Source organism: Phodopus roborovskii, unplaced genomic scaffold (genome assembly GCF_943737965.1).
Source record: "Phodopus roborovskii unplaced genomic scaffold, PHOROB, whole genome shotgun sequence".
Lineage (NCBI taxonomy): Eukaryota > Metazoa > Chordata > Mammalia > Rodentia > Cricetidae > Phodopus > Phodopus roborovskii.
The window spans coordinates 10061518-10077112 of NW_026126598.1; the positions used below are offsets into that span (position 1 = coordinate 10061518).

A 15595-nucleotide genomic window follows, 5' to 3' on the forward strand; every position below is an offset into this window, starting at 1 on the left:
CCAAGCTGGCCTTGAACTCACAGAGATTCACCTGCACCTGTCCAGTCCATTGAATGCCCTTTCTGATAAGAATGGTTTGAAGACTGGCCATTTAGCCGGGTGGTGGGGAAGGCAGATTTCTGTGAGTTGGACTCCAGCCTGGTCTACAGAGTGAGTTCTAGGAGAGCCAGGGCTACACAGAGAAACCTTGTCTTGAAAAACCAGTAAGTAAGTAAATAAATAAATAAGGGGCTGGAGAGATGGCTCAGTGGTTAAACACCACACCAGCTGCTCTTCTAGAGGTCCTGAGTTCAATTCCTAGCAACCACGTGGCTCACAGCCATCTACAATGAGATTGGGTGCTCTCTTCTGGCCCAAAAGCATACATGTAGGCAGAACACTGTATACATAACAAATAATTTTTTATAAGTAAATAAATAAAGACTGCCCCTTTGAAATTAGTGGGTGTGGTGAGTATGATAGCAGCCTGGGATGTTAGTGCCCAGGAGGCTAAGGCAGGAGGAGCTTGAGTTTTGGGTCAGCCTGGGCTACTGAGTGTTTTCAAGGCCTGGTTAGTCTTCATGGGAAGACTACCTCAGGAAAATAGGAGAACATTAATTAAGGTTGAGGAAATGGCTCAGTGGGTAAAGCGCTTACTTGGAAAGTGTAGGGACCTGAGTTCTAGCCCCTCCCTATGTAAGAGTAGAAGTGCTGTCCATGATCCAGTGTTACTATTCCTATTCGAGATGGGAGACAAACAGAAACAGGAGACTTCTGGAAGCTCAAGGGCCAGCTAGCCTGGACTACATAGGTGGACAAGAAACAAGGTGGAAGGTGAAGACCAGATTTCAGGTGATCTCCTACCGCCACATGAACGGCTAGTTAAGGGCAGTGTGTATTGCTCTTGCAGAGGACCTGAGTTTAGTTACCAGCACCCTCGTAGCAGCTCAACAACTAGGGGCTTCTATTCTATCTTCTGTACTAAGTAAAATGAGGCACACTAGGGAACTCACAGCCCTGGAGATAGGTAGGCAGGAAAACCAGACATTCAGGGTCAGCCTTAGCATGGTGGCACACACCTTTTCCTTTTCTTCCTTTTCTTCCTTTTTTTTTTTTTTTTTTTTTTTTTTTTGAGACAGTTTCTCTGTGTAATAGTCCTGGCTGTCCTGGAACTCACACAGTAGACCAGGCCTGCCTCTGCCTCCCAAGTACTGGGCTTAAAGGAAGCAAGTGGCACACACCTTTAATCTCAGTGCTATGGAGGTAGAGGCAAGAGGATTTCTGAATTCAAGGCTGGCCTGGTCTACATAGTTCTAGGACAGCCAGGACTACACAGAGAGACTCTTTCAAAAGCACTTAGGCAGAGGCAGAAGATGCCTGGTGCAAGCTGTGTAGCCATATTGGTGAGCTCTGAGTTCAAGTCAGAGATTCTGCCTCAATGAATGAGATGGAGATTAAGTGAGAATTTTGAAGTCAGCCTTGGGCCTCCACACACACATGTACACAAGTGAACAAGCACACTTCAGAGGTGGAGGCAGGAGGATCAGAAATTCAAGATCATTTTGGCTACAGAATCAGATCGGCCAGTCTAGGCTACATGAGGCTGTCTCAAAACAATTTTTTTTTGGCCTGGTGGTGGTGCATACCTTTGTTAAGAGTGGCTTTTTCCTTGGGCGCCATTATGAGTTGTTTTTCCCCTGCCGGTTTGGGCCCACTGCCGCACCATCCCCTAAGAACACACAGAGACACTGTATTAGATATAATTCTGTTGGCCAGTTACTAACTTCTTATCGGCTAGCTCTGTCTTAATTATTAACCCATTTCTATTATTCTAAGTACTTTCATGTGATCTGATCTTACCGGAGAGAGGGCCCAGACCTCTGTTCTCTCAGGTCTCTACATCTCGACTCCTCCTTACTACTTCCAGAATCCTCCTTGTCTCCTAGTCCTGCCTATCTTGCTTTCCTGTTGGCCAACAGTGCTTTATTCATTAACCAATACGAGAAACATATTTACAGAATGGCATCTCCCATCACACCTTTAATCCCAGCATTCAGGAGGCAGAAGCAGGAGGAGAATCTGTGAGTTAGAGGCCAGACTGGTCTAAGGCTGTTACACAGAGAAATCCTGTCTTGAAAAACAAACAGCAGTAATAATAACTTTTTTGTCTGTGCATGTGTGTGCATGGAATATAGTGTTATGGTAAAAATATTTAATTCTAGTGAACCATTTCTATACAGAAATCTATTTCTCTTTACTATCTAGTTAGTCCCAGTTCATGTGGACCAATGCTGGCTTTGGAGTTGGATCTGGTTTTCTTTCTTTAAATTTAAGCACGTTGTTACAATTAAATTTACGATTAAAGTTTCTGCCTTACCCAATTGGCTTCCACGGGAGGCCTACATGCCGCCTATTGTGCTACCGCCATGTCTCTAGTGATCCCTTAGAAGTTCCAGCACATCCTGCCAGTACTCAACACCAACATCGATGGGAGGCAGAAAACAGCCTTTGCCATCACCACCATTAAGGGTGTGGGGCAGAGATATGCTCATGTGGTGTTGAGGAAAGTGGACATTGACCTCACCAAGAGGGCTGGAGAGCTCCCGTAGGACGAGGTGGAGCGCATAGTCAGTGCAACAGGTTCACACAGAGTGAATATCTCACTATAGTGTGTCAGTGGAAGCCAGGGACAACCTCCAGTCAGTTCACTTTCTGCCTTGTGGGTCCAGGAATCAAGCTCAGGTCCTCTGACTCCATAGCAAGTCCCCTTACCAGCTGTGTCATTTTGCTGCCCTCTCACCAGAGAAAACTTAAAGCAGGAAGTCATTCTAATATGGTTTAAGCCAGAAATAAAACCCCCAAGTAGGAGACTGTTGGGAAGGCAAGAAAGGGAGCTAGCTAGCTATAAAATGTTAAGGCTATAGATTGGACATCATCTGGTTGCCCCCTGGCTGCTAACCACTACATAAGAAAGAGGTTCAAGTTGTGCCCATAGAATTAGGATTGCAGAGTATAGGAAGGGGTTTGTTTCATTATCCATTTATTCTTTGTGTGTGACAGTTAGAGGACAACTTGAAGAGCTGGTCCCCCTCCTAATATGAGGGTCCTAGGGACTGAAGTGAATAGAAGACCTTGGGCTTGCAGAAAGTACCTTACCTCTGCTACCTTACCAACCCTAGTTTTGTTCTTTTTGTCCTATTTGGTTTAGCTTGTTTTTCTGAGGCAAGGTCTCGATATATAGTCCTGGCTGGTCTAGTTACTATATAGACCAGGCTGGCCTGGAACTCTCAGACATCTGTCTGCCTGTGCTTCCTGAGTGCTGGGTGAAAGGTGTGTGCCATTTCACCTGGCTGTTTGTTTTTAAGACAGAGCCTCAGCTAGCTCAGGCTAGCTGCCAACTTGCTATATAGCTCCATTTCTCAAGTTCTCAGAGTATAGGGTCTCACCACCATGCCCCAGGTTTGAGATGTTTTGAGAGACCAATAGGACAGGAAGGGACCAGGTGGAAGTTGAACTGCTTTCTGTGAAGGGGTCCATGCAGAATGAGGGCAGAGCACAAGGCAAGCCCTAGGCTGGGTCCATGTCCTGTGAGGGACTGCATGAGGAAGCCAACAGATGGGCATCTCTAAATGGTGCTTTTCCCAGCAGGAAAACAGGGACTGCTGACTGGGAACAGACACAGGAGGAGGTCTGTAGAGGATGTCTTGGAACTGCCAACTTTAATCTCTGTCCTTTAGTATTAATTTGTTTATTCAAATGGGAGAGAGGATACATTGAATGAGTAATCATGCTAAAATTATAATTTAAAAAAATTCTTGCACGGGGGTGTAGCTCAGCTGGTGGAGAGCTTGCCTAGCATGCATGAAGCCTTGCATCTGAACAGCTGAACAGCAGAAACTGAGCATAGCACACCTGGGAGCCCAGCTCTGGGTGGTGGTGACCAGAGGTTCAAGGTCATTGTCTCAGTTACACAGTAAATTAGAGGCCAGCCTAGCTTAAAAGGAAGCCTGTCTCAAAAATAAAACAAAAGCCTTGAGTTGTGACTGCATAAGAACTTTAAAAAGACTGGACCCATCAGGATTTTGTCATAGTTGGGGAGGGATTCAAAGGCTCTGCCCCTCCCTGGGGATCTATAAGAATCAATGGTTGCTGGGTGGTTTTAGTTCAGAATGAAGACTCACAGGGAGCTGGGCGTTGGGGCACACACCTTTTACCAGAGATGGTAATGGGAGTGAGTATGATCAAAATATATACCATGAGCCTGCAAAGATGGCTCAGTGGGGTGCTTGCTGGCAAACCTGAGGGCCTGAGTTCAATCCCCAGGATCCACATGGCTGGAGAGGACTGACTCCTGCTGAATTGTCCTCTGACTTTCCCATGTGCACAGTAGCACCCATGCCCCACCCCAAATAAGGAAACGATAAACATAAAAACATGACAGACAAGCGGTAAAATGTTACGATGAAACCTGTTATTATGTAATTACAGGTAAATAATATATGCTATAGTAAGCATTGATAAAAAGGCCTGACAATCGACTGAAAGGGGACGTGCTTGGGACAAGGGGAGAAAGGACTTCAGAAGGCGCTGAAGCAATCAAGCCGTTGCAGCTGGGGAGACTGAGGCAGCATGCCTGTGAGTCCCAGGAAACCCAGTAAAAGTAATGACCTTTTTCTTTACTTTTCCTTTTTTTGTTTTTATTTCCCCTTTCCATCTCTTTCCCTGTTCCCTGTCCCCACTTTTAAGACAGGCCATAGTCCTGACTGGCTTTGAACTCACAAATCTACTGGCCTCTCCTCCCCAGTGCTGGGATTCTGATCTTCATGAGCATTAGGTGTCAAATCCACATCTCTCCAGCTCTATTATTTTATTTTATGTGTATGTATGTTTTGTCTGTCTATGCTCAGTACGTGTGCAATGCCCGTGGAGACCAAAAGAGGGCGTCATATGCCCTGGGATTGAAGTTACAGACATTTGTAAGCCTCCATGTGGGTGCTGGGACCCAAATTCTGGTCCCCTGAAAGAGCAAACTTAATCTTGAGCCATCTCTCCAGTTCTGTAATTTTAAATTTATTATTGTTATTATTGATTTTAGACTCTCACTATGCACTTAGTTTTTAATTATGTGCAGTGTGTGTGTGTGTGTGTGTGTGTGTGTGTGTGTGTGTGTGTGCCTTCAGAGTCCAAAAGAGGACACTAGATTCCCTTTGGAGTAACAAGCAGTTGTGAACATCCTATGTGGACACTGGAACTCAAGTCAGACCCTCTGCAAGAGCAGTCTGTTTTCTTGTTTGTTTGTTTGTTTCTAATTCAAGACAGGGCTTTTCTTTGTAGCCCTGGCCATCCTGGAACGTTGTTTATAGACCAGGCTGTCTTCAGACTCAGAGCCTGGCTTGTCTTCAACCCCAAAGTGCTATGATTAAAGGCATATGCCACCAATGCCCTGCCAGTAAACCATCTCTTTAGACCTCTTTAATTTTATTTTAAATTATGCACATGGGGGCTTTGTATATGTTCCAGGCAGCTATGGGCCCTCAATGTGAATGCTGTACATCAGAATAAGAAGTGCTCTTAATTACTGAGCCACCTCTCCAGCCCCAATATCTTTATATGTTCTTTAATATAATTTTACTTATTTACTTCTTGTGCCAGGGTCTTGATATTCAGCCAGCTGGCCTGTAAGACTCTTTGTAGAAACTCAGAATCTTCCAGCTTCAGAAGCATGTACCCTCATGTATATATAATATATATGTATACATATAACATATATTACATATAAGAAACTTTTACATTATCCTTCAACATTATTTTTGTTTTGTTTTGTTTTTCGAGACAGGGTTTCTCTGTATTGCTTTGCAGCCTGTCCTGGAACTAGCTCGGTAGACCATGCTGACCTTGAACTCACAGAGATCCCTCTGCCTGTCTCTGCCTCCCAAATTCTGGGACTACAGATGTGCGCTACCAACGCCCGGCTACTTTACTTTTTGTAAAGATTTATTTTTAATTGTGCATGTGCGCGCGCTTGGTATGGGTGTAATGTGCACTTGAGTACTGTTGCCCCAGGATGCAAGAGGAATGAATGGGAACTCCTGGAGCTGTTGTCACAGGCAGTTTCGCGCTACCTAATGTGGATGCTGGGATTTGAACTTGGGTCCTCCGAAAGAAGAGTACACGATCTTAATCCGAGCCAGCCCTGCAGCTCCTGTTTAAAAGAATCTTCTACATTATCCTTCCTTGTAAGTTCTTAGAAACATGCCAACTGCTAATAACCGTTCCGCGACCAAATGGGATGGTCGAGCTCAGTGGCCCTAAAGCCTAATGTTTGGGGAGGGCCTCAGTTACTTCCCGCCCAGCACAGCTCCACCCGCGTATTCCCGGGCGTGGCCGAGCACGGCCCCTTTAAGAAGGGGGCGGAGCTCGAGTGGAAAGACAAAGCCCCTGGCCGCGCGCTCCCCCTCCCCCTTCCGGCGCACCACACGGACAGTGGGTGCCCGGATGTCGGTGTCGCCGTCAGTGACAGATGGCGCAATGTCTGTATCTATGACAGGGCTTTCTGCTCTGACCTCTTTGAGTCCTCCACCTTTCGTCCTCCCCCTCTTCCTCACTGTGCCATTACTTTTTAAGTCCGCCACTGGAGGCCCGCACGCCAGTCACCGGCTCTTACATAACGTGACCTTTCACCTTTCCAGACTGCCCTCTAGTGCGTCGCAACCAAACTACGTGGCTGGGGCCCAGGGGGCGGGACTGGAGCGCGGAGCGGCAGTCGCTCTGAGCCAATAGACTATGAACGCCGACCAGCCCTCCGCCTATCGGAGCATCCGCCCCAGGGCGCCACGGAGGAGCAAGTTAGTCTGTGTGCTGGCCCGGTAGCGGGGGGAGGAAGGGAATCTCCCGCCATTTTTCAATAATTTCCTCCCGTGCCCGCTGGAGAGGAGTCGTGACTAGCGGCCGCCGCGGCGGAGATCGGCGTGAGGTGAAAGCCGCCGGAAGGAGCGAGGAGAACCTCCCGGTTTCTTCCCCTCGCGGCGTTCCCCTTGCTTCCATGGCCGTGGCGCGGTCCCGCCAGCTCTGAGGGAAGCCGGAGTTCGCGCCGCCCTCTCACCCCTCCCCTCCCCCATCGCCCCGGGAGCCAGGCGCTTCGCTCGCTCGCTCGCTCCGAGCCGCCGGGGCCTAGCGCTGCGCGGCGGAGCGGCCAGGCCTCCGGCGGAAGCTCCGTCTCCTCCGCTGCCGCGATGGCGCCGCTGCTGGGCCGCAAGCCCTTCCCGCTGGTGAAACCGCTGCCGGGAGAGGAGCCGCTCTTCACCATCCCGCACACTCAGGAGGCCTTCCGCACCCGGGAGTATCCTTTTTCTGTGCGCGATGTGGACGCCCGGCCGCGGCTGCGCAGGGCGAGAGATGGAGATGGCGAGATGCGAATGGGCCGCGCGCGGCTCGCGGGGCAGCTGTCACGGCACCGGGCCATCCGCGGGCCGCGACGCGTGGGCCCTGTCTCGCCGGGCTGGGATCGCCGCGCCGGAATCCATCCGGCCGTCTCCAGCCTTCCTTCCCGGAACTGCGCGCCCCCATCCTTTCCCTCTTACTTTGTCCCCGGGGCCTCGGTGACGATCGCAGCACCAATTCCCTCCTCCCCAACTTGGCCTCGGGCCCTAAGTGACTAGGGGAGGGCAGCCGGGTTTCCGATGCGCATTTTCTTTCTCTCCTTTCATATAAATGAAACGGTCTAAGTTTTTGAAATTGTACCTGCGCGGCCGCGTGATCCGGCTAGCACAAGCCTCCACGGCGTCTTGTCTGGGCCGTGCGGGGACACTGGTGATGGTTGTGGGTTTTGTTTTTCTCCTGCGAAGTGGACTTTAGGCCAGCGATGAACTGACAGAACCGTAAATCGCAAAACCTGGCGTTTACTTCTCATCCGCTGAATATGGGAGGGAGCAGAAAGGTACCTTGATGATACTAGTGGCCTTTTTCCCCCCCCAGGGAACAAACAGGTTTGACATTTAGAAGTTTCATTTTTCTTTCCTTTTTGAGAGAATGCTTTGTGTAATCAGACTGGCCTCGAACTCGGTATGCACTCAAGACTGGACTTGAATTCCTGATCTCCTGCTTCCTTGCTTTATTTCCGTTTCTTTCTTTTTCCAATATTTTTATTTATTTATTCACTTTTTCATTTGTTGATTGATTGAGACCAGTTCTTACTATGTTCATGCTGTCTTTAAACCAATTACATAGCCGGCAGTAAACCTGCCTTACTCAGCTTGGTCAACCTTACAAGCCTGTGCCGTCATTCAGTACAGTTAAAAGTAGAAAAAATACTGAGACATCCCTAACGTTTTTGTTTTAGGAATGTGAATCTGGTGCTTTAAAATAGGAAGTCTCTGTATTTCTAATCTTTGCTTTATGGTTTTTTGACCAAGCATAGTTAAAAGTTGTGTCACTTTTTTGGGGGGGGCGTGGATTGGGGGGGCTATCAGATAAATCTTTTAAGGCTTTTGTTTAAAAAAAAAAAGATAGGTTTCTATATCAAACTTACATGTACTGCTACTTTTATCATTCTGATTCCTTTGAAAAGACTAGATTTTGTGTGATTTCTGCTGTACCTGTAGATCAGAAAAGGTTCTGGTGAGCTATTTTAATTTACTCTTGGCCTTTGCTTCATTCATGTTTAATTTTCTTGTAGCCCAGAATGACTTCTGACTTACGTGTTGGAAGCTGGCCTTGAATGCCTGTTTCTCCTGCTTCAACCTCCCAAGTGTTGGGATTGCAGATGTCCACCTGCTCAGCTTCATCATGACTTTAATACAGTGTTTTGAATAATTAGGATAATTTCACTCCCCTTCCCCTCCATGTTAGGGGATTGCACCTAGGGTCTTGCACCTACATCCATAGCCCTCTGTTTTTTTATTCTGAGTCAGGGCATCATTAAAATTGCTGAGTCTGGCTCTGAACTTTTGGTTCTCCTGCTTCAGCCTCCCCTGTAGCATGGCTTGTAGGCCTTAACCCCGGCAGCAGCCAGAGAACTCCATTTTTGTTAGCATCAGTTCTGAATCCCAGTGTTCACTTGCAGTGAGTCTTGGAAAAGGAGCTTTTCCCCTCCCTTTTAATGTTATCTGTATGAATGTTTTGCCTTTATGTGTATCTGTGTACCACTTGTGTTTTTGGTTCCTCTGGCAGCCAAATGAAAGGATTTGATCCCTTGGAACTGGAGTTACGGATGATTGTGAGCTGATCTGTAGATGCTGGGAATTGAACCCAGGTCCTCTGCGTTTAAGTCACTGTTGACTATAGCTGGTGTAGGCTTTTTTTTCCTTTCTCACACAGTATAGACCTGTCAGGCCTGGAATTCATTTTGTAGACCAACCTGGCTTGAAACTCATGTAGATCTGCCTGCCTCTACCTCTTAAGTGTTGGGATTGAAGGTGTGCACTGCCATGCCTGGCCTCTATGTAGGTATTTTTGATGATGCATGCCTATTCTCTGAGCTTAGAGGTGTCTAGATCTCCTGTCTGCTTGCCGAGGGGCCCAAGAGAATTGAAGTTGGTGTGTTTAAGGTCATACACTGAGTATAAATGATGAGAGTTGGTATTACAATCCAGTGTTCCTTCAGGCATGCCACTGTAAATTTAAGGGGAGAACAAGGAATTGTGATACTAGGGATGGAAACCAGGGCCTTGCATGTGCTGAGTACGTGCTGTACTGATCTACAGTGTCTGACACAGCCCATGTTGTCCTTGAGCTCTTTAATCCTGCTTCAGCCTTCCAAGTGAAGGATTTCTGGGTGCTATGATCATAGTCTTGTGCCACCATGCCCCAACTCCTCCTTTGATAAAAATTTGAATTAATTGTTTTTAAGATGTATGTATTTTATGTGCATGAGTGTTTTGTCTGCGTGTACGTATATGTACCACATGTATGTCTATAGATGGTTATTAGCTGAGAACTAATCCTAGATCCTTTGCAAAGACAGCAAGTGCTCTTAACTGCTGAGCCATCTATCTCTCCAGCATCCCCCTCCCAATTTATTGAAGTATTAGTCTGCTCCATCAGTTTGTGATATAAGATGTAATTAGATGATGTAAGGTGTGTTTAGGTCTACTAAGTACATTATTTCAAAGGTACAATATTTTTAAAAGCAATTTCCATGATACCAGTAGAGTAAAAGTTTACTTCTGGAACTCTAATATAGTCTCTCTATATGTCATTTATTCATTTATCTATTTATTTTTTTATTGATGCAGGGTTCTCACTATGTATGTAGGACTGGTTGGCCTGGAATTCATATGTAGTCCAGGTTGTTCTTAAACTCACAAATTTGCCTGTGTCTGCCTCCTGAATCATAGGATTAAAATTGTATGGAACTACACCTAGCTATTGGTTGTTTTTGAACTATTGATGGTAATACTAATATTATCAGAGGTGGATTTTGTTTTTCAGTCTGATTCTAGTGCAGTATAATAAATACTTATAAAAGACATAAATTCCAGGTGTAAGGGGTATACTGAGCCATTCAAAAAAATGGCCATAGCCTCCTAATTTAGAACTATTAACAAAGGCTTTATATATTATTTATTTATTGTCTGGTGGGAGTGAGTATGTGGTCATGTGTATGCCATGGTGTACACTGTGGAGCATGCTAGGCAGGCATCAAAGTACCATTTTCCTAGTCCTGTGGACATTTTCTTAATGAAAACTGAAACCTGAATTACTTTATATGATATGTATTCAATAAACATTCTTTCTTTTAGAATTTCCTATGCCAGTATTTAGAACATTTTAACAGAGGAATTCTTTAAAATGGATCATATTTAGAGTGAATACCTCTCCCGGAAAATTCCAGAAGTGGGAATACTTTGAGGGTGGTTTAGAGACCGGCTTGCTGGTTGGCATGTTTCTTTATGAGGCTATTAGTGGTTCCGTAGAGGAGAGCAGATGTATGGTTGAGCAATAGCTGTATTTGAAGTATTTCCACTCCTCAATTTATATTTATGGTTATATTTTTAACAAGATTAATTTCCTCTTTATTTTGATTGCATATATAGTTACAGCACATTTTTCTATTTTAACTTAAAGCAGTGAGTCAGTGTGTTCTTGAAGGTACTTTGTACTCTTCATTGAATACAGTGGAAGCTGATTCGTGGTTCATGGCTATAATGCCAGCATTCTGAAACGGAGGCAGGAGGAAAGGGGGTTTTAGGCCAGCCTGGGTACAAGGAGACCCTGTCTCAAAAACAAAAGGACTGGAGAGATGGCTCAGTGTTAAGAGTACTTGAGGCCCTACCAGAGGACTCCAGATTGCAGGCTCACAATCGAGTATAAATCCAGCTCTGAGGGAATATAATACCCTCTTCTGGCTTTTGTAGGTACTACACATACATAGCATGCTTTCATTCATGCTTTCATGTTCACAGACATCCCCACACACAATTTTTTTTAATCTTAAAGAAAACTGGAAGTTGCAGATAACACATGCATTTAATGATTGAATTATCATTATCGTATCAATTACACTATACCTTTGAATCTGGGGTATTTGATATGGGAGTTCCATAGGCAAGGCACTCTTGCTAGAACATTAGTTTATTAGAATCAGGTTTGGTATATATAGTGTTTGCCTTTGCTGCTTTTGATTTATTATATTTTATGTGTCTGAGTGTTTATCTGCATGAATGAATTACACTAAGTGTGTGCATGGTACCTGTGGAGGTCTGAAGAAAGGGTGGGATCCCCTGGGAATGTAGTTCCTGACAATTATGAGATGCTGTGTGGGTGCTAGGAATTGAACCTGGGTCCTCTGGAAGAGCAATTGGTGTTCTCTTAATCATTGAGTTATTTCTCTAGCCCTGTTTGTTTGGTTTTTGTTTTGTTTTTTAATAGAGATAGGGTCTTATTATGCAGCCCTAACTGTCCTAGAATTCACTATGTGGACCAGGCTGGCCTCAAATTTCAGAGATCAGCCTGTCTCTGCATCCTGAGTGCTAGGACTAAAGGCATATGCCCCCATGTCCAATCCAACCCTGTTTTGGGTTTTTTTGTTTGTTTGTTTTGAGACAGGGTTTCTTTGTATTGCTTTGGAGCCTGTCCTGGAACTCACTCTGTGGACCAGGCTGGCCTTGAACTCACAGAGATCCTCCTGCCTTTGCCTCCTGAGTGCTGGGATTAAAGGCATATGCCAACGGCTGCCAACCCTGTTTTATGTTTTGAGTTATAGTCTGGCTTAATGAAATACAGGTTGGTTCTTACTTGGTTTTGAGACACTTAGTATATGTCTTATTTAGCTCTGGTTGGCCTGGAGCTCAGCTCTGTTGCCTAAGTTGCCCGGGAACTTTAGGTGGCCCCTCCAGCCTTAGCCTCCGGACTGGTGGAACTGCAGGTGTGCCGCACCATACCCAGCTAACAGCTTTTGGTATTATTTGGCTGGCCATAGGATGATCTGTTAAGTAAAACTGGGATTCAAGCAGGAACTGGAGCTACCAACAACCTGCTGTAGATTCATATTTTTGTTGTGTGTATTAGTTGTCATATTCTCTGTATTTTAGAAACAACTGTCTTTGGAGTTATCTGGTATGCTACAAGAACTCTTAGATGCCTTAACGAGGGACTGTTATTTGTATAGTATATTTGGCCCTTAGATTAAGCTGAGCATGTTTGAAGAGTTGGGTAACTGTAAATGGAATTAGGTTATAGCTTTGAATAAATATTTTCTCTTGGTTTTGGTGTTTTGTTTTGTTTTTGAGACAGCCTTTCTCTGTAAAGACGTGTGCCATCACCACCTGGCTGATTTTGGTTTTTTGAGACAGGGCTATCCTGAAATTCACTTTGTAGACCAGGCTGGCCTCAAACTCACAGAGATCAGCCTACCTCTGCCTCCTGAGTGCTGGGGTTTAAAGGCATGCACCAGGCCCAGCTCTAAATAAATCTTTAAAATAAAAAAAGTTATTATGTATATTTTTATGAATGTTTTGCCTGTATGTATGTCTGTGCGCCATGTATATGCTTGGTACCCTCAGAACCCAGAAGAGGGGGACAGACCCCTGGAAACTAGAGTTAGGTAGGGATGGTTATGAGCCACCATGTGGGTGCTGGGAATAAAACCCAGGTCCTCTGGAAGAGCAGCCTGTACTCTCAACCACTGAGTCATTTCTTCAGCTCCCAAAGTTGTAGTTTTGATGGAGTTTATTTTTCTGTTTAATTATAGTCCATGCTGGTTTCAAAGTTTTCATATAGATAGGCTGGCTTTGAAATTGGGGCAGTCTTCCTTGCCTCAACCCCTCAAGTATTGAGATTACAAATGTATGACAATGCCCAGTTAATTCAATATAATTGATTATGCCATATTAGAGTTAATTGATTGGCAGTATGATCCAAAGAGAGAAGATATCATTAAGAAGCAAATCTAAGAGTTGGCTTTAGGGGGCTGGAGAGATGGTTCAGTGGTTAGGAGTACTGGCTGTTCTTCAAGAGGTGTTGAGTTCAATTCCCAGCAACCACAGGGCATGCAGGTGTACATCCAGATATATAAAATAAATCTAAAATTAAAAAAGTTGGCTTTATTAGCACTCTTAGGACTATACTTGTGTGTGTGTGATAGGCTGAAACCTCTAGAATGTTGGAATTATAAGTGTATACCACCATGTCCATCTTTAGTTACATGGTTTCTTGTTTCTTTGTTTTTTAATTTATGTGTATGGGTGTTTTTACTGCATGTGTGTATAGGCACCACCTGCATGTCTAGTGTCTGGTGATCAGAAGAGTGTTGGGTTTCCTGGAACTGTAGATGGTTGTGAATTTGGATTCTGGGAGCTGAACCTAGGTCCTCTACGAGAGCAACAGGTGCTCTGAACCACAGAGTCTTCTATCCAGCCCCTTTAGTTATGCTATTTAAACCTTCATATGTTGTTGGGCTACTTGCTTTTTTCCTTCCCGAGACTGGGTTTCTCTGTATAACAAACAGCCTTGAGTATCCTGGAACTAACTCTGTAGGCCAGGCTGGCCTCCAACTCACTGAGATCCGCCTGCCTCTGGAGTGCTGTGATAAAAAGTGTGCCCGGCTGTTGGGCCACTTCTTTCAGACTATCAGTGTTCTATTGCTGTAAAGAGACACCATGACTACAGCAGCTCTTAACAACAGAAAGGATTTAATTAGGGCTCGCTTACAGTTTCAGAGGTTTAGTCCGTTATTGTCATGATGGGGAGGATGGCAGGAACATAATGACAGAGAAGGTGAGATTTCCATATCTAGATCCACAGGCAGCAGCAAGAGCAAGACACTGGGACTAGCTTTGGGTTTTGAAACCCCAAAGCCCACCCCCAATGACAGTTCTTTCTCCAACAAGGTCACACTTCCTAATCCTTTTCAAGTAGCATCACTTCCTAATGAGCAAGCATTCAAATATATGAGCCTAATGGGGTCCATTCTCATTTAAGCCATCAAAGTCAGGTACTTTAGAAAGAAATAAACATTACTAGGCTAAAGAGAATAAAGCAGCGTATTGTGGTGAGAGTAGTTCTTGAAGTCATGAAAAGTAAATGCATAATGAATAGTCTAGGATTTGAAAAATAATCTTATCAGTTATAGATTGCTTAACCTTTTGAGAATTACTTTGACATTTTGTCTCAATTACATATACAGCAGTTTGCTGAAACAAAAACCTCAATTGACATTTTCTGTGAGTGGTTACTAGGGAATGAGTGACTTCTTTTGGTGACCTAAAATCTAAAATAGAGTTTAGAGGCTACTGACTCCATAGCCATATAGGGCTTATATGGCTCAAGTTGGTGTTAAACTCCTTGAGTAACTGAGGGTGACCTGGAGCTCCTGATCTTCCTGCCCCTTCCTCCTCAGTGCTGGGATTACAACCGAGTGCCACTATTGGCTTTAAAACTTTGGAGCCAAGATAAAGCATGTTGCATTAGGATTGGCAGCTGACTCTAGTTGCAGCTCAGTTTGTTTTCTTGTATAGCATCTGTTACTATTGGAGCACAGAAGTAAAGTAGTTACTTGCTGTCTGAATTTGAGTATGGTTGGCTGATCGTGAGTTCCAGTTGGGATGGTGGGAAAGTCACAGAACAACTAGTTAATGGTTTGATGAAGTTAGTGTTATCAGAAGACTGGAATAAATAGTATATCAAAGCCATGTTTAGGAGAAGTTCATGTAGTTGGCTTACTAATTTTGTCTCATGATACTAGAATTGAATAGACAGTCAGGAGTATGCCTAGTCAGATGCCTACTGAGTGATAGTTCCAGCCTGAAATTTGTTTTTCAAGCCTTACAAAGGAACAGGTGTTTCCAAGGTAGATATCAGGGCTGGTGGCAAATGAGTCACACTAGTCTGCATTTACCCCAAACTGCCTGTGTGGTGTTGTCATCTTACTGTAGACTAATGTTTTAAAGTCTGTTTTTAGATTTATTTATAAGTGTTTCATTTGCATGTGTGTGTTTGTACCACATACGTCCTTGGTGTCTGAGGTCAGAAGGAGGTCACAGTTGTTATAGATGGTTGTGAGCCACTGTGAGTGCGGGGACCTAATCCAAGCCCTCTGCAAGAGCGGTAGGTATTCTTAACTGATGACCCATCACTCCAGCACCTGTGAAATAAACTTTTTATCTTTACTTTTATTTTA

General features: G+C 44.7%; 1 protein-coding gene across 1 annotated transcript in view; it reads left to right on the forward strand.

The window, feature by feature from the left end:
• The first annotated feature begins 6801 nt into the window (after window positions 1–6801).
• Window positions 6802–15595, forward strand: part of Baz1b (bromodomain adjacent to zinc finger domain 1B) — a 61314-nt gene continuing 52520 nt past the window's right edge. The window contains exon 1 of the mRNA XM_051205025.1: window positions 6802–7318. Coding sequence (XP_051060982.1) covers window positions 7212–7318 — 107 coding nt within the window. The 5' untranslated portion in view covers window positions 6802–7211. The remainder of the gene's footprint in view (window positions 7319–15595) is intronic.